The sequence below is a fragment of the Apteryx rowi genome, unplaced genomic scaffold, assembly GCF_003343035.1.
Source record: "Apteryx rowi isolate R43461 unplaced genomic scaffold, aptRow1 scaffold_20, whole genome shotgun sequence".
NCBI lineage: Eukaryota > Metazoa > Chordata > Aves > Apterygiformes > Apterygidae > Apteryx > Apteryx rowi.
This window is the reverse complement of record NW_020448308.1, coordinates 453933-472663: the sequence shown is the minus strand read 5'-3', so window position 1 is coordinate 472663 and position 18731 is coordinate 453933. Positions and strand designations below refer to the sequence as shown.

Sequence of the window (18731 nt, the reverse complement as noted above, 5' to 3'; positions counted from 1 at the left end):
TCCCTAAGTAGGTCACCAAAATGATTTCTGAATGTTTCAAGACAGATGATTTCCACACTAACTCACAAAACATAAAACCAGTGCCTTGGCTGTCAGGGCAATGACAGATCTCCATCAAACCCACTGCTGTCAGGAAAGTAAGGGGAGTGCTCTTTTTAACTTGGCATCTGCTATCATGATTCAATTTTTTGCAGAGAAATATACTATTACTCCATATGGCAGCTTCCCCAATTGTAAAAGGGCAGCCAACTTCTATGGCAATGAGATAGCTASCAAATTAGCAACTAAGTCTGGCACTAATGAATGCTCTGCTGCCTCAGTATAAGGTAGCTGGAGGTTTCCTCACATGTTTTCTCTTTGCTTTGTTCTAGCAGAAGATGTTCCAAGAAACAAACTGTGTTCTGATTCCTTCAGGGATTTAATAACCCAAATACTTCATTTCCTTCCTCATCAAAGGAAGCAGCAACTTGAGAATGCCTCATTGAGGGAGTCTCCAGTGTTATGGAAGCAGATCAGGACTCACAGCTCCTACACTTCCAAACTTCCTTCAGAGAAGGCGGTAGAGTTTACAACAGCTGACCCAAATGCAGTGATGTAACCATGTGCTTGTGACCTGGATGCAGAGGGAATTCAGCTTTTCCACAAGCCCAAAAAGCTCTCTGTGAAAGACAGCACATGTATTTCATTCATTGTCCAAATGCTCCCCCGATCACACGACTGAGCTCAGAGTCGAAGTGTAGGACTGCTCGTTTGAGCGCCAGAGAAGCTATTTCGAGTTGTTTGCCCAAGGACTCATCAATAAGTCATAAGCCCCAGAATGGAAGTCAAGAGAAGTGAAAAAAATAGTTGCTCAGGCAGAATAAATAGTAACTTTCATGTCATTCTTTTAAGCTAAAAAGCTTCTTCAAAATGAGATATATTCCCTTCTATGGACTGCTACACTACAAGAAACCAACCTAGTTCCCGTGTCCCCTAGACATGAGGTGAGCAAGACATGCCACAGTACTAGTTAACTGCACCTTTGGGATACTGGGAAAATCTTCATGGAGGACCCAGCTACACAGAGCAGAGACAGGAGTCACTTACTGAGCTGAACTCCAGAGAGTGACTGCATAGGACAGCAAAAGGGAAACACCTCCCCAGGTGGGAAGTGTGCCTGCCTGACAATTACTTCAGTTAGAAGAGCCTGGGCAAGACCAGTGCCCTTGACGCATGCCAGTTCTGACATAGACAGTCTTGAGTCCAAACTGGGGGAAATACCTCCAAGGATCTGTCTTGCCTAAGGCAGCCCAATCTGATAAAAAGCCTCTTCTAGGAAATGCAGATTGCTCTACTGTCCCCAAAACGCATAGAACAGCTTCATTAATGAAACATTTGCTGCTTCCATCATTTCTCCCTTGCTTTTCCTGGAACATGTCTCGTTTGCCTTAGATTAAGCTATCTGGGGCAGAGAAGTGCAGATGTCTTTGGTAAAGCACCCTGGAAGTTAAGAGCACTAGAGAAATATTAATCACTCAGCAGTTGCCATCTTTCCTGCAATTCCTTTAATTCCCTCAGTTCTTGCTGACATCTCTCACTGCCTGCTCCACCACAGGCATTTGCTTTCTCTGGTCAGACCAGCTCTAGTTCATAAGCCCAACCAAACCTCATGCCCTGTTCAAAGAAGCACATTGCTGGAGCAGATTGAGGCGCCTTATCTGCACAGACACAGGAAGACAAGCAGTGCGTTTGAGGTGTTTGAAAAAGCATGTCACAAAATTCAAGAAGTTCCTGCTTCAGTCTTCCTGGGAGACACCAGAAAAAGGAATAGGAAGACGTTTTGGCCAAACTCATGACCCACCACCATATGATATTCTGGCTCTGCATAGTCACCCTATATGCACAGCTTTTTGGTGCTAAGCGTCTYACCACATTGTGTTGGGCTAAACATACTGGGCTGAGCGCCTGCTGGTCTCCCTCCCTGCCTGGAACGAGACAATCCTTACCTGTAGGTTGTTCAGAGGCTCCATTTTCATGACTGGTCCCAGGGTGTTGAGAGGCAGGGAGACATCAATACTTTGGTTTGGCATCAGAGGTGTGTGAATGGCCAACGGGGTGCTTGGGATGACCCCAAAGCTGGGCAAGAGAAAAACAGAGGTGATGACAGCAGCACTGCATTGCTGGAGAGCCCTGGCCTGACTCTATGGGGAAGATGCCAGAGATACTGTCCCAACACCTCTTCCTTCTGCCAAACATAAGCTGGTTCAGCTTCCTGTTATTACTCCTGAGCTGCCCCTGTTGTTACCCCATGGAGATGAACACAGCTGACAATTTGCACCACAGCAGTTACTCAAAGTAGGACAAGGCATAGGACACTGAATCAGGTCAGTCTCCCTGACAACGTGCACACTGTGCCCAGGGGACCAGCATCTGGGAACTCTTCCATTAAGTCCTGCATGGCATTGGTCTACTTACTGAGCAGCAGCCTGCCCAGCAAGGAACAGCACACGGACTCAGAAAAACAGGGAGAAAGACTGAGGCCTCTGGGCAATCTCTTACGGAACTGCAGAGCACTTTATTGCACAGCTGTTACAGTGCTGGGAGCTACAGAAGAAGGAACTGAAGCGGATACAGAACACATACATAACCAGGGAGGAATATGTAGTTTGTAACAGCAGCACTGTGGAGTAAACAAGTCAACATAGCCAGCTGTCTGGTTCTGGATGCCAACACCTGGACTTGACCCTGGTTCTGTTGCTTGGTTTGAGACTCCTTCAGTTGAGGACACATACCACCATGGCAACGTGAATGTTTACGTGCCTCTCCAGTCCAGCCAAGAGGCTGGATTAATTCCACAGGCACCTCTACTTAGTGCAGAGAAGRGGAAAGGCAGCTAACGCTGAACATAACACTTGTGTACTACATACTGTCTTATATTCAAAAGCAGTTTGAAGTACAGATGCATGACAGTTTGGGTATCTACCTGTGATCACATTTCTCTTTAGCAGAATTCATGTTAACTCAGAGGGCATAGAGCATTTATAGGAACGTATCAAAGATGTGTAGGCCTGCATTTTTATTTCATGCACCAAAAAACTGATGCTGCCTCTGCACAAAATTAGACACCTGTGTATTGCATATGCCACTGTTTCTGAAACCAAATGGCCCTTTCTCGGTTTTCCTTAGCTTTCAGCTCTAGGGAGCTGAAATGAGAATATTTTCAGCAAGAGCCTAGCCATGGGATTTGCCTTCTGCAGCCATCTCACCTTGGGGAACATAAAAAGCCCTACTGTTTTCCCTTAGGCTCAAAGGAAGTTGCATTTTGCTACTAAGTGGCAGTGACATTAGAGCATGCTAGAGCTCTAGGGGTTTTCTTCCCTCCCCCCGCAAATGCTTTATCYCAAGACCGCAGTGAATGTGATTATTAGCAACAGGAGAGGGAGAAATGCAATAGAAACTTCCCAATCACAGACTTAAATATTTAAGCCCAAAGAGCCAGCCCTCTGCAGCTCCTTCCAGTGCACAAGCCACAGTGGAAAATGGTGACAGGAAGACAGAATTTGAATAGTAAATAGTAGYAGATTATATGTGGAATATTTGCTGATAGGCTGGAAAAGGAGAAGCTGCTGTTTTAATGTACAATATTCAAACTTCTTACAACCCTGGGAGGCACCATGTAGGTGTGGCTAGAACAGAGTTTGATGTATGGAGAAAATCAAGAGCAAAATGCCTTTTTTCCGGGCCAATTTGCATGAAAAATTTGGCTACAGCAGCCTTGCAAAACTCTCCAGAAAATATAGCAGTCCAGGGAGAGCATTTACTAAGACTTACTTAGCATAATGTCTTTCGTAAGTAAATATTATTCATCCCAAGAAATCCCAAATTTGCAAAGCTAACAGTGATGTTAAAAAGACAGTTTCAGTGGATCTCTGGCATGGATAATCCCTTTTCTGTGAATGGATCTTTTAAGAAATAAGGGGAATGTTTCAGTCACATCTCCTTTACAGTCTCGACAAGAACCAGCCTGGTCCATGATGTACTTGCTCAAGATAATCTATAGCAAACCACACTTTATGCTCCGTGACCGAGAAGGGTATTCATGTGATGACACTCGGGTTGCGCTGCCATGGCATGTCTTTTGGCTGAGACAGGTTTCTGAGAAGAACCTGTATGCTCTAGACATTCAAGGGGCTGTTCCTTCTGACAAAATTATTTTGCTGCCAACTATAGAGAAAACATGTGCCACAGGCTCTTACTTTGAAAATTCTTCACTGTCAAAATGGCTTTATTAACAAGACCAGCACTTCCAGACAGTTTGAGGGGCAGCACAGCAACTAAGGCAGGAGGTACAGGCATGAGGGATTGATATTTCTGCAGCTCAGATCCTTGCCTGTTTATGCTTTCCTTAGGGCATATAAAAACACTAACCTGCCTAACAACTCATGAGGCTGCTTTAAAACTTTGCAGAGATTAAACGGGGCAGATGTTGCTTCAAGTTTGGAGAAAGAGGGGACCACCTGCTGCCTGATTCCTCACTAGAGCAAGAAAGACGCAGTTTGAGCAAACAACTGAAAAACAACATGAATTTATCAATCTGTATTTTCAGCTGTTTCACAAAACTGTGGTCTGATGGAGAGTGCAGGCTGTGTCTAGCAGCTGTTTTCTTGACTGAATTACACACCTACATAAAGGCCTGCCTGGTTTGTACAAGTAACTCCTTGCCAGAGCCACCCTGTTTGCTCTCCTTCCCCGGCCAAGCCTCAAATGATCYTTTATGTTCTCCTGACCAGTAAACAGTAGTCTAGCCAGAGTGGGACCAATATGCAGGATGATATGATAAAGGCAAGGAGGTTTGCTCTGGGGTCCTCCCCCACCAGTAGACCAGCTTGCTCATAATGTTCTATATCTAGCAGCGTAGACATAGACTTCTTCAATGGGAACATGTGATCTTTTTATCATAGCAGATTAAGTATATGGTTTTCTTACCTGTTCTTGTTAAACTGAATGGCAAAATCAGTCATGTGCTGCAAAGCCTTATTGGTAAAGTTCATCTCCATGTAGATGTGTCCTTGCCTGTGACTGAATGTGCCCGAGATCTCCAATCCTTTAGCCTTCACTGCAGGCAACCAAACCTGAAACAGAAGAGACCTCATTCAGCGTAAGAAATCTGGCCTGAAGATAACAAACAAGCATAGTTTTCCAAATAACAGAAAAGGTCCTGAGTTAGGAAATCCAGCTACACTGGCACATTAAGCCCACAAATGCAAAAGAAACACTACAGGGAAGACACAACATGGGGTGTTGAAAGGATCAAGCTCACCAACAAGAATAAGCTGGCTGCTCCTAATCCATATTTGTTTACAGCACTCATGTAAGAACTCAAATATACTAAACACTGGTGTGCACAAGAAACAGTCAGAGTGTGTGTCCATCACACCAATGTGAGACTTACCAAGTCTGCTGATGGACAGGCTTCTCCAAGGACTTGTTGGGCTATTAGAGGCAGGACAATGCTAAAATTTGAACCAAATAAATCACAGGGCTGATACTATTAGTTGTTTGGATTCTGGATTCCCAAAGCAACTTTGTGGAAAAACCCAGACTCAGACTTGAGAGGTTCAAAAGGAAGTACTTCTCATCTCAAAATTACTGGGTTCTTTTGTAGTTGGTTTTATTTGGTATATTACTTGTAAACAGCTAMGTATAAGAAGCTTCATGTATGCTTTGCAGTACCTTGAGATCCTAGATTTCACAGGATGATTGTAGTTTATTTACCCATTGACTACTTAATAAGAGAGCAAATTTTGATTTATTCCCTTTCAGGTATGAAAGGCTAACCCTGAACCCAACAGCTGCTCCACAGCCTGTTAACAGAACCATGTTCTGTATCTGATGAACCCTCCAGACTAAGCATGCTTTAGTCAGTGCATCTGCCACCTCTGTCACTAATAGAGCATTTATCCACATTACACTGCAGCATGCTCAATCACATGATTTTTTCTTTATTCAGAGGAATGTAACATGGCAGTGAAGGAGTCTATGAAAGTTGTAGCAAATGACATCCTGCTCTCAGATTCCTGGGGAACCTTACTATAAGTTAGGTCTCCAGGAAAGCTGCTTCCACAAAGTTGAAATTCTCACAGCTTCTATAAGCCATTCTGTAGAATAATATTGTTACAGGCAAAATGAAGGAACTGCTGAAAAACAAAAGTCTGTAACTAACCCTGTCTCCACCAAACCATTACTCTGCCTGGGAGAAACCTAGAGCACACCTCTGATTGGATGGAATTGAACTAGGATATCCCTGTAGCACCAAAGAGCAACAATAAAGAGGACAGGCGAGCAATTTCCCACTCCCTGTTGCCTAAAGTATCACAATGTACTGACAGATTGTCCTTTTTCTTACGTACAGACTTTGGAGCCACGTATCCTCCTGGGGCCATGCCTATACCAGATGAGAGTTCAAAGAGATCATTGAGTCCGCTGCTCACCACCGCTGGGGTGGGTGAAGGGGCAAAGGTGGCTGGCACAGAAGAGGGAATGTAGGTCTGCCCCACCTGGAGGAGTGAGAAAGAACAGGCACTGATTAACATCACATATGAAGAACACTACTTATTAAATAAAGCATGAACTCGGGCAATATCCTGAATATTTTAAAGCTCTTTGCAGCTTCCCCGCTGAATTATCAATAGTGCTAAATAATGCATTTGAATTCCAGAGCTCTTGGCAACTAATCCCTACACTCTGCTGTCACCTCAATCATGCAATAGCCTTCACATCRTGATTACAGTTCCAGTTATCTATTCCCATTATGGAGAAGTCCTTCTTCTCCATCTTTCCTTCCCAAAAAGACAATGTGCTTTAGGGATCGATCATGCATAAGCCCAGGGAAAAGACAAGATGCTTCAAATATTCTCCCAAGTATGACAGTCTTTGGGAATTGGCAAGACTTGGCACATCCAGAAACAATGTGGGAGTCATGACCGTATTGTGGATTCCTATCCAAGGCCAGACCTCTATATTCTTAGCACTATGGTCAAAAGGGTTCATTACATGAAGCAGAACTAGTCCTATTTGCCTGCCAGAGGACAATCTTTCTGCAAGAAGGGCAATCCCTTCCCCTAGGACTGAAATGATGATACCAGACATTGGTATATTAATCATTACATGCCCAGCTCCAGGCAGGACGGTCACACTCAACTTAAGCACCCAAGTTCTCTTTACTAAGAGCAGGAAGAATTACGTATTTGAGAATAGGATTCACCACAGTCAGCAGCCCAGAAACAGGCAGAATGACTAAGGCAGGCAATAGGAAACACTRATAAGTCTGGGTCTGAAATCTCACTGCTATTCTGCATTTAGGAACCTATCTGAGATGTGGTGCTTTAACCAACCCTTTGGACAGGGGGGACTGGTGGTTTTACAGAACTTGTAGGTAGTTTTAACACTTGCCTGGGAAGACGAGGACCTGCCTTTGTAGGTGTGAGCCCTGCAGAGCAAATATCTCCCACTTCTTCGGTGTGCTACCTGGGGGCTACATGTAAACTGGAACACAGGTTCTCCTCTACCCTCAAGCTGAAGTTCGAAAGGAGCGCAAGGTTCACAGGGAAAGGAGGAGCAGCCATAACAGCAAGGGTCCCTGAAAGGCCCTTCTTCCAGAACTGAGTATGCTTTTCCCCTTAAGTTGCTGGCTAAACAGCCCTAGGAGGAAGGACTGGAGCCTTCTACAGGACATTGCTCTCAGCATGGGCTGGAGGCACACTCCCTCCTGCCTGCTGTGTCTCCAAGTCATCTTGCATCCTTTTCCCGCACTTCTCTGGAAGAAGGTGATATGCATTTGAAGCCACAGGTGCTTTGGAAGTATCTCATTTCCTGGGCAAGCGCTCTAGGTCCTAGTGATGCCACAGAACACAGGCACAGAAAAGGAGGTGGTGGTGGGCAGATTTTAGTGCTGATCACGTGTAGTATGAAAGCTCAGAGTATCTCTACTGGATCCTGACTTCCAGGGAGAGCCTTACATGGCTTTTGAGAGGCTTGAGCCATTCAGTTCAAGCAAGCCTGTGGTGACACTGGGTTACTGTAGTAGCAGAACAGGTTTTATGCGCAAAGAGGCATGCATCATTGGCCTTTCAGCTGCTAAAGCAGTTATGCAAGGACTGGGATATTGTCAACTTGAATACCTGTGCTCAAACCTTTCCTAGCTAAGAGCTCGGAGAAAAGAGAGCCAAGCAGAGACAACAGCTCTGGCCCTTGCAGCTCTCAGGAGCGCCCAAGTGGCAACTTCATTCAAAGCAACATACGTTGGGACCTGTGTACTTCAAGCTGCAGTTGCCCACGTTCAAACACTTTCAGAGATTTAAGCATCTTTAAACACATAATGGGTAAGCTTTATTTAAAAATCTTGAGCTTTGGGCAGCTTTTTAAATTGGGGAAAAAAATGGAATGGCACTTACTGCCGGACTTCCTCCAATGCCCCCGCCAAGGTCACTGCCAAGCTGAAAGAGAGAAGGAGAGAGAGGAGAGAAAGACCGAGTTCATTTAAGCTAAGTGTCAGATGGCCAGAGTAGAGCTCACCTCACTGCACTGCWGCAAACATGTCTCACTCGCTTGCCACGTACAGGACAGACAGAAATGCTATGACGGGAAAGCAGAGGGAACAGAGGGGCTTTTTTGTTGCTTTGTGAACAGAACTATTTGGAGAACTGCTCCACACACCTATTAGAGAAGGGAGCATTTTTCCAGGTTAATAAGACCAAAAACTCATCCCGTCTTGAACCTGTCACCTGTATGATAAACTCTGCACAATTTTTCATGTTTCATGCATCAGTGCTTTTTCTTCAACCCACAATACTGGCTACCAGCAGTCCTGAGCAGCTCTAAAAAACCCAGTGGGGTAACTGAAAAGGAATGAAAATAAAACTGACAGGACGCTCACTTCCTGAAAGCTTTTGTTTTCTAGGGAACAGCTATGAACTACGGGAAAAAACACAAAACAGCTTGGATATGTTCCTTTGACATGCGGCTCTTTTCAACAACCAGGAAGAAAGAGAAAGGGATACATGCTTCCAGGTTGCTATTACAAAAGCTCAGGTAGATGAGCTTTGTTTTCCCTCTGAAGACAGTTGATCCTCCCACATAGGGCACAAAACCAGCTTGAGATCTAATGGGCCACTCCGTAATAGCAAAGAGACCTTACAGTGCAGCAGGACACTTCAGTAATGATCTCTGCCAAGCTACACAGCTACCATTTGAGGCAACTGAAATAGCCAACTGTATACTGCCCATGCAACCTCTGTCTCCATGCTCGTAAACAGTATGTCCTCTCTGGAGCCCTTCCTCCAGATCATCCTGTGGCTCAGCTATAAGCCGTCCTACTGCGAACTCCCTTTAAAAAATCTCCATACTGTTTTCTCAATGGTAAAGCCCACTTTTTAAACATCCACTTGTCCTATATGCTTGAGAGAACCCAGTGCTCAGGACAGGCTCCAAAGCCGACTACGAGTGCTGTTTGCAAGCAGCACATGGCTCCTGTGAATATTTATAAAGCACTCAATGGATGACCGATAGGCAGGAGGAAACAAGCAGAAATCTGCAGGGGTTATTCACTACAGAGACATCTCTAGGCTTATCAGTGTCCTACACTTTGGTTCACAAGACCACAGTATTTTTTGCCTGGTGCACAGTTTATTGTCACATGCAGAGCACAGATCGCGCCCTGGCAAAACGCACACAGGACGATGACGTGCAGTCCCATGGGGACTGTCACCTGTTCTGGCAGGTCAGAACAACACAGCTCGTCTCATTAAAGGCTTTGATCTTCCATTTGATTAAGGTATACAGGAGGTTTGGGGGCTTTGTTTACGTTAGAAGAGCACTTAAAACTGATTCTAGGTATGTTATTCAAATATGGGCTGATGTAATAAAAATATTTTTAAAATGCACAGCCTGGCATAAAGCAGAAGTTGCCAGCAGTGTGTGTGCATAGAGCAGAAAGGCCCCAGTCCTATTCCTCTGCACAAAACGCCTGGAAATTCAACTTGGTTCTGGGCCCTCCAAACCTGTTTCCTTGGAGATCTCATGGCAAATGCATTTTACACTGGTCAAGAGATACCACCAAGCTTCAAACTTCTCTCTCTCCAAGCACAGGTGAAAAGGATACAGTGAGTTGAGAACAGCAAAGTTGCAAGGCAGTGACTTACCAGATGATAATTAACCACCAGAAAACCCATAAAATTTGACAAATTCCTTTGTTGTTCTAGATCCCCCTTTTATCTCCTAGCATTTCTTTGTCTCCTATAACCCAGAGGAGCCATCTGATGCAATATTAGCAACCATAAGGAGATATTAGAGGAGTACAAATCACATGCAAATTGCCTTTTGTTAAAAAAGAGCATCTTTCTATCCATACTTGAGGTCATGGCAGAAATTCATAGGCGGTCCCTCATCTTCTGCAACAGCCATTTTTTCATACAGACCCATCCTTTTGCAACCTACAACAGAATAGGGCACAAATCCCTGTCTGTCTTAGCTTATTTAAGAGATGACAGATAGGAGTGATTCCAAAGTCAAAAGAAAGAACAGTGATAGACCAAAGAAAGCCAGCCAAAAGATGCAAATCCAATTAATATTGAGTTTGTAAAAATGGGACTTATTACACCGTCAGTTTTCCCCCACTGAAACAGCCTGGCACAGCAGAGTTTTGTTCTACAGGCTGCTCTCAAGCCAAGCCATATTTTAGATGAATATATCAGACCATTTATGCATTGTTACTGCTCGCTGAGCAGTAATAAATGCAACTATTATACCTCATCCATATCCATAGTCTTTCAGAGATGAACTTCATACTTTTTCCTTTGGACTTTACTGCCTGTCAGTATAAAGAAAGTTGAGAATCCAATTCATTTCCAGATATTACTGTATGCATGGAGGATTTCTGGTACATCATTGTCTGAAGCAGGAGAAAGACTAGTTTATCAAGCAGGAAGCATTTTTACAAAGGGCATTATGGAAATGACTGAATAATTCTGCATAATCAAGCCAGATGTTAACTATTCTACCATTTCCTACTACACTCATCACAAGAAGCTGCAGGCCAGGAATCCAACCTCGAAGAAACCAGTACACTGGTATCTGCATGTGTTCACTGCAAGGGAGGGAATAAGTGATATATTGGAGCTCCTCAAGCTATTTGCAAGTCTTCCATTTTCCCAAGCTGTCAAGCCTTGGGGAAAAAGTAGGATTTGGATTTGCTGTTTGTCTTCAGAGTTTGAGTCTTCACCTCTCACCCCCCACAAGGCAGAGAAAAACTCACTGGCCCAGAGAATTTATCATGATCCTCCTTACATTTCTAGATTGCATCCAATCATCTCTGCTTTATGGCAAAAAGGAGCTGTCTTTCCAATGCAAGAAAGCTCTGACCTACTCATCCTGAAGCCCAGTTTGATTCAGCAGGAGGGGTCTGCATGCAGGAGTCCACTGCTGTCTTGGCTCCTATGCTTGGGAGCAAGCGCTGCTGATGTGTGCTGTAACACAGCACAGCATGCTCCAAGGAGCGGGCAGCTTCATGAAACCTCTGTGGGCAGAGCTGGCTCTGCCTGTACAGCGAATGGAGGAGAGGAGTGACAACATACCAATTAAACAGAAATGAAAGAGAGAGTAAAAACTTAACAAAGAATTAGTCAGATAAGTTCCAAATCAGGCCTGGGGTGCACTATTCAATGTAGCAGCACAGAAGTGTTCTCCATTTTTCCTGGCTGTCACCTTTCCATAGCACCTATACTTCTCCTGTAAGGTCCACTTTACCCAATCCTCCCAACTCCTGCAAGAAGCCCAAGACCTAGTTTTACTCTGAACTCAAAAGATGGAAGAGACAGTAACAGTGATGCGTATGAGTAACAGGGAAGGAGGAAGACGGAGGGAACAGGAACCAATTACCCACTGAGTGTCCTTTCCCATCTGTAGTGACAGGCAGAATGCAGAAGGAAAGAAGCAGATATTAGTGAAGCGTGAAGTGCTGCTGAACCAATTCCCAAGGGCTGGCAGCTCTAGTTAACCATTTCCATTCATTCTGATAGGCGAGCAGCCACTCCTTGGGGAAGGATAACGTGAGCCTGCATTACACGAGCAGGGAACGGCCCCGCTAGCAGATCACTGCGAGTAGAAGAAGATTGCGTTAACAGAGCTGCAAGCCCCATCTAGGCTGAAACCCTCACTATTAAGGCGGAGGGAAAGAAGAACACCACTTGACCGCAGGATGGCTGAGGGTCTCTGGGGACTTTGCGGTAGGGAACTTGCAACACTGCAAAGCCCTGCTGCTGCTCCTGAAGTTGGCAGGCTGCCTCTTGCTAAAGAGCACAGAGCCTCTCTCTGTGATGAAGTGCTGCCGGCGCGGAGCAGGAGGTGAACAGGCAGTCTCACCACCAAACACACAAAGTTCTTCAAATGGGAATTTCCTTTAATTCCATTGCACCTACAAACCCATCTTGTCACAACAGCGGTCTAGCAGCTGCATGGACTTGCAGAAGAGGTCAAGCTCTACCCTACATGAACGGGAACAGCACCAGCGCCTCTTCAAGCTGTGTCGGCATCTTTATTTTGCGTTAGTTGGCTCGGATGGCATTGCAGCTGCTCTGCAGTTAAAGAGTGTTTGCCCTGTAATTTCAGCTCCGTGTTAACAGTTATGCTGACTTATGCAGCAACTCCAGCATTGCTGCACTTCATTAGGAAGGTTTATTTGCATCTTAACAGTGGCTGGTAATGAAGTGACTCTGCTGAAGTGCTCATGTGATACTGAGGGGTTACAGGCTTCTACAATCACTTCTGCAACATGACGTGAGGTATTTGGAGCTCCAAAAAATAACAGGGGAGGGTGGAGCCAGGGACAGAGGCTGCAACGACCATTGTTCAGCGCCTGGATTGTTTTGTGCCCGCAGCACAGCCAGGGCTCTCAGCGCGGCTACGCATTTCACGGAGCCAGAATTCACAGGCTAACAGGGGGCAATCGCTGCCTCCCCCCTCAACTCAAAGTTAAGCACCAAGGAGCTAGATGAAAACATGCATTCTCAGTAACATAACAGCAAGGAACACAGGACGTTTTCTGAACAAAAATCAGGTGATGTGGTTGACTGAATAGCTGAGAAAAGAGTTACTAGCAGGCCACTTGATCTGGGCTAATTCTGTTACAGACATGAGCTTTACTGCGTGAAGTGCACCCTCTGACCTCCTGGGGGGTTGCAGACATCTTGCTGCAGACCCAGGCATTTTCAGTACCTTGCTTACTGCCCTTTTTGCGCGCCTGTTTTTGAGCAGCCAAGGCAGGCTTGCAGAAGAGAAGGGCTATTGCCCAAACCAAGCTGTGTCGAAGACGGTGGAGGACAGGTTACGCAGCCGACACCTGGCCACCAGTTTCAGGAGCACTTACTGCTAATGCTTTGCCATGCTGAATGATTTCTAACAGCAAACGAAACTAACTGTTTTGATTTTTCCAAAGTGTCAAAAAGCAACTCTGCAAAGCTCTGAGTCTTATTACACTTACAGTAACAACCTGAACAGCCTTAAATCAGATATGAATGAGCAACCCACCAGAAGAGCTCCTTCACCCTATTAGCGCTGGTCCAGGAACAGACATATGCCCTTTGTCAGAAATCCTAGCAGATGTCCTTTGTAGCTCGTCAGACCAGAAGAGTCAAGATGAAATGAGGCTCGCAGCTCATTGCCGGAGGCCAGAAGAGCACTCTGGGGACACGCTGAGTCCACTGTATAAATGGACATGTGGGCTGACGCAGAGCCTAGCCATTCTTACACTGCGGTTCCAGGGAAAGGTGAATTAACTAACTTCCCTAAAATCACACACAGCAAGTCATCTGGAGAGCCGGGAGAGGCATTCAGCACCCAGGGCAGACTGGGCCTCCGTTTTGTGCTTCCAAATTAGATCAGGTTTCTTATTCTGACAGTGCCACAATACAGACAAAGCTAAAGCCACTCTAGGAATCAATTATCCATAAACGTATGCGACTTAGTAGAAAGCTTTTGAAAAAAAATCATCGTCGAGGCCCTAAATCAACTGCAACTTGTCCGAGTGTCATCCACTGAGGCCAGACATCGAACTCCCCACTTAAAAGCAGCCAGCCAGAGAGGGACAGGTACCGCCAGCAGTCTCTGCGCGCCAGTGTTCCCCATCAGCTCCAAGGCAGGCACTYGGGACTGGCGGAGCGGGCAGTTCTTCCCAGGCTAGCAAGGCCGCGGGTGCCTGGAGCCACGGACAGGAGAGGACCGGCCAGCGTTCAGCTCCCAGCTCTACCTCGCCACTTCAGAGCGGGTGGAGCGGTGGGAGACAGCCCTGAGTGATGCTGAAGAAATCTCTGGGGTCAATCCCTCACTACCCAGCCTGATTGCATCCAGCTCCACCTGGAACAGCCACAAACTACAAAGACAGTCCAGGCATTACAGAAAAGTCTGTACATCCAGTGTTTATCAAGCAGCTTTACAATTCAGGACGTAAATCAGCCTGACCAGCTGCCAGCCTTGAATCAATAATATTCTTGTAGATGAGTGGCTAGAGTATTAAATAAAATCCTTACATAACAGACAATCCAAGCCTGTCCATTGCTACAAATTTACTGCTCCGCTTCAGGGTTTAAAGCCAGGCTCTTTGGCTCCCTGCCACAGTGTCCGGGCCCCGGGAAGCGCACAGGCTCACCGCGAGCCACTGGATACGCCGGGCAGCATTTGGATCTCATGCCTGCTGGATTTTCACAGCAACTGAACGCACAACAAGGTTTAAAGACAAAATGACCCCGGCTCATTACAGCACAGATGGACAACTGCTGTCCTACAGAGAGCTGCACCAACAATAAACCAGAAGCTGGAGGGCTGCATATAACCTGCATGAAGTTTAGCCACTCGTAGCCRGCTTGAAGGGGAGAGGGCATCAAACCCCGGCTCTCGGCACACAGAACTGCATCCCTGAAACTGCTCTCTAGGCAAATYCTGCTTCTGCCACATTAGTGCCTGCTATCACTGCTTAACACTTTGGAAGCAGAGAGTCAAACAGCTTTGTAACAGTGGGCTTGGTCACCATTTTACAGAAAAGAGAGCAAAGCAGAGAAGAACAGAACTGCCCAGGGTTACAGACAGGAGCTTAACCTGGAGCAGACTCAGTCCTGGCTCTGTTAACCAGAGAACAGCTTTCCATAAGTTGTATAGCAAGCCTGCTCTGATTATAAGCAAAGCATATCCTGTTCTTRTACTAAAGGCCTGGTACTTTTCTTTTTTTTTTTTAATTGTTAACACATGCTCAGCATCTGTGCATGCACAATATGCACATGTTACTTTTAACACTGATTACAGGACTTACTGTTGAGATAAAACACAAGATATTCACTGAAGAAAATTAACCTATCAAGCAGCTGGAGTCTCTCTGGTTACAGGGATAAGTATCTAGCAATGCTGAGAAAGGAATTCAAGTGAACAGTATTAATTTGCTGTTTATCCAGTTTTACACAATGCAGTCACCATTCAAACGCCTGGAAGAAAACCCCACAGTTTAAGAAAAGGAAATGCAGAATGACTTTTTTTTTTTTTTTAAAGAAATTAATGCTTGGGTTGATCTTCCTGGGTTAGTCTCATTGGGACTTCCATTGCAAGAACATCCCTTCGAAGACAGACACGCACTCCAAAGAAAAGGAGACATTATCAAATGTACAAAAGCCAACCCAGTATCCAAGGGGATCAACACATGACACTGAGTGAATATGACAAAGTGGCTGATAATCTGCCAGCAACCTATTCCAGACCTTCAGCTGCCTTTGAGATGCTCACACTACTGACGCAATCTCACCATCACAGCCACTGGTTTCATGCATCAACTCCAAACACACCCCAAACCATTTTCCTTCACCGTAACACAGAGAGGCTTATTTATACATCATACAATTACTTGCAAAACAGAAGCAGGATCCGGGATTGTTCTACTCTGACACATCACTGGACTTTGTCCCAGCTCAAGCTGTAAGACGACGTCAGAGGCACGAGGCAGAGTACACACTGCATTTGAATGTGTTCCCTTGTGTTCCCCTGCCTCCCCCCAGGTCCCCTGAGATCCAGGAGGGCTGCTAGTGATAAGCAGAAAGTAGACAGAGCTTGACAGTAGAGGTGGCAGAAACTCCATCATCAGGAACCTTAAAAATTACACTAGACAGAACCTCTCGGGAACAAGTAAACTCAATCCTTCCTTAGATTAGACCCCAAAAAAGTGTGGTTCCAGTACTCTTGCTTAGACTCCTAAGACAGTGGGAGGAATGGGAAAAGGAAGCAACTAAAGCAGCATACACAAGAGGCTGCATYGGCATCCACAGTCAAACATGGTTACTTTCTCTCAGCGTACAGGCCAAAGCAAAGTAAATGCCTTCTGCTTTGGGAAGAAGAGAGAGACTGCTCACATTGCCCCGAGCTTCATGCAATGGTATGGGTGCCTCATTCAATCTTCCCAGCACAATAGGGGAAGAAAATGAATTAGAAAAACTCGAGAGTAATGAAGAGGGAAACTTCACAGCTGAGAGAGAGAAAGAGAGAGAGGCAGCAATATAATATACAGAGAAATGTGTGGATGAGCTATTTGGAGGAGAAAGAGGAGGAGATTGATACACCAATAGCCAGAATGCATACTGATATACTGATAGCCAGAGTACAGATAAGAATAGAGGAAGATGATTTATTTAGGATTCCAAGCCCAGTAATTGACTGCGTGAGCAACCCAAGTGACTGTCACCCCTGGCTCCTGGCCATTTTTGACTCCTGGTGAAGGATGAAGAGCTCAGCCCTTCTTCAAGGAGCTCAGGCCATGTTTTTAATACATCTCACCCACCTACCACATATACAGAGCAGGCATGCCTGCACCTGCATTTTGAACCCATGGTTTTTTTGGCACTGCACAAACTTTGCTTAATATTAGCCCAGGATTAATCCAAATGCCAATCCCCTTGACAAGGCATGCAGTGCAGAGAGACACTGCCTAGCAATTAAGCTAATACCAGGTTGGGGTAACTCAGTTTGGTACCTTTTAAACACATGCCCACAGCAACAAACAAAGGCACAGATCACATTCTCTCACACACAAACCAGGATGACTAAGAGACAAAAAGCCAGCAAAACACATAGATTTATCAGGACAAGATTCATTTATACATGTGAGAGATAAGGGGAAGAAAGGGCATTTGATGCAACAGCATTCCAATAGAAAGCGTTCTGGGGGTCAACACCCTCCAGATTTTCTTAGCGCTCCCCCCRTCTAATAACTCAGGTGAGACAGTGCTGGCCCACACAGCCTGGGGCACAGCTACTCCCCTGCCCAGACACAATCACTTCGTTAGATAACGCCACGGAGCCCCATGAATTTACTTTAGGCTTGAGAAAAAACATGAAGTAAAAGCCTAGTATCATGTAAACTAACAGCTCTACTGCCAAAGGGGGTCATTAAATTAAGTCCATTGATGCCAACCGTTAATCTTTTTTCCCCAAACCAAGCTTTAATCCTTCTGCTTTGCCTATTTATTTACCTCCAGCTGCTAATGACATACAAGGGGTTACAATAGATGACCTATGAGGACAGTATAGACAGAAATTTAACTTCTAGCCACTCTGAGCTGCCATCGATAGCACTGTTTTCTGTGATGCCTGAACACAGAAGAACCCACAACTTGTTAGTGGCAGCTCTTGCAACGCAGGACAAAGGCTGCAAAGGTCACTGCTCTGTGCTCATTGCCTGCATTCCCAGCAATTCCAGCTGAGACCATGTCCCTAATCCCCTATTCCCCTAGTGTAAATAGCAGGCTCCAGAAGTGCCATTTAGATGGCACAGACACTCAAGCACATCTGCCCTCAATGAACACCAATGCCATTAAGGGGTAGATTGTTTCCAGTTCATTAGCTCATGAAACGCTGGAGCTGGAAGTGTGCTTAATGTCTGCTTTAATAAGATTATGGCAGCTTAAAAAATTCTTTGGCAAATAAGGATTTGTTGCATCGGGATTCATCCAGCTGCCTCCTGCTTTGATTATTCAGCGCTTGATTCAGAACTGAAGATGCACCTAAACCAGGCATGCAGATACCCTGAGCCAGAGCACTACAAGCCAAATCTCAAACCAAAGTAAGACAAATCCATTGTGGATCTGAAAACCACCTAGCTGTGTTCACCAGGGTGGTCTCAGTCAGACTGCATGGTGCAAATGCAGCCAGACTGCTTCTTACCCCTGCTGGCAAGTCAGCAGGCTGCTAGCTCAGGGATCCATGCACTGTGCTCCACCATGTGGGATCAGGTCTCAGGCTAATGATTACATTCACCGTTTCTCGTTGCCCAGCTGCTGCCGATGTAAGAACACAGCACCGAGCTCTTCTCTGCACTGTAGCTGTCATCTCCTTGCTAAGCGATTCTCTCATTACAGCTTACGCCCAGCTCCCGCCCCAGAGCAGAAGCAATGTGTATTTATTCACACTCTGGAGCCTGACCCTTTCAGGAATAGAACACCACCTCGTGAGCTGCTGTGGCAAGGGGACGACTATGTGCAGAGCGGCAGAGCACTTCCCTCTTGGCCTAACTGCAAATAAGATGTCACTGATACTAAAGCATGACATACTCTGGAGAATACACAAGCGGAATGATGCAGGGCTATGGCTTGCAGCACCGAGAGTTTTTGCAATGAAATTTAATAGGGTTAGGAACTGGATGGAAAGGAGTCAGGATAATTACAAAGCAC

At 45.5% G+C, this 18731-nt stretch overlaps 1 protein-coding gene across 3 annotated transcripts in view; it reads right to left on the bottom strand.

Annotated features, from left to right (window-relative positions):
- Window positions 1-18731, bottom strand: part of AP2B1 (adaptor related protein complex 2 subunit beta 1) — an 83039-nt gene that overhangs the window by 20017 nt on the left and 44291 nt on the right. For 2 of the 3 annotated variants that reach the window (XM_026063620.1, XM_026063621.1), the window contains exons 15-18: window positions 8433-8474; window positions 6390-6536; window positions 4966-5111; window positions 1986-2115 (exon numbers count right to left, since the gene is read on the bottom strand). In XM_026063620.1, the coding sequence (XP_025919405.1) occupies window positions 1986-2115; window positions 4966-5111; window positions 6390-6536; window positions 8433-8474 (465 nt within the window). The remainder of the gene's footprint in view (window positions 1-1985; window positions 2116-4965; window positions 5112-6389; window positions 6537-8432; window positions 8475-18731) is intronic. The other variant, XM_026063622.1, reaches the window with a different exon arrangement.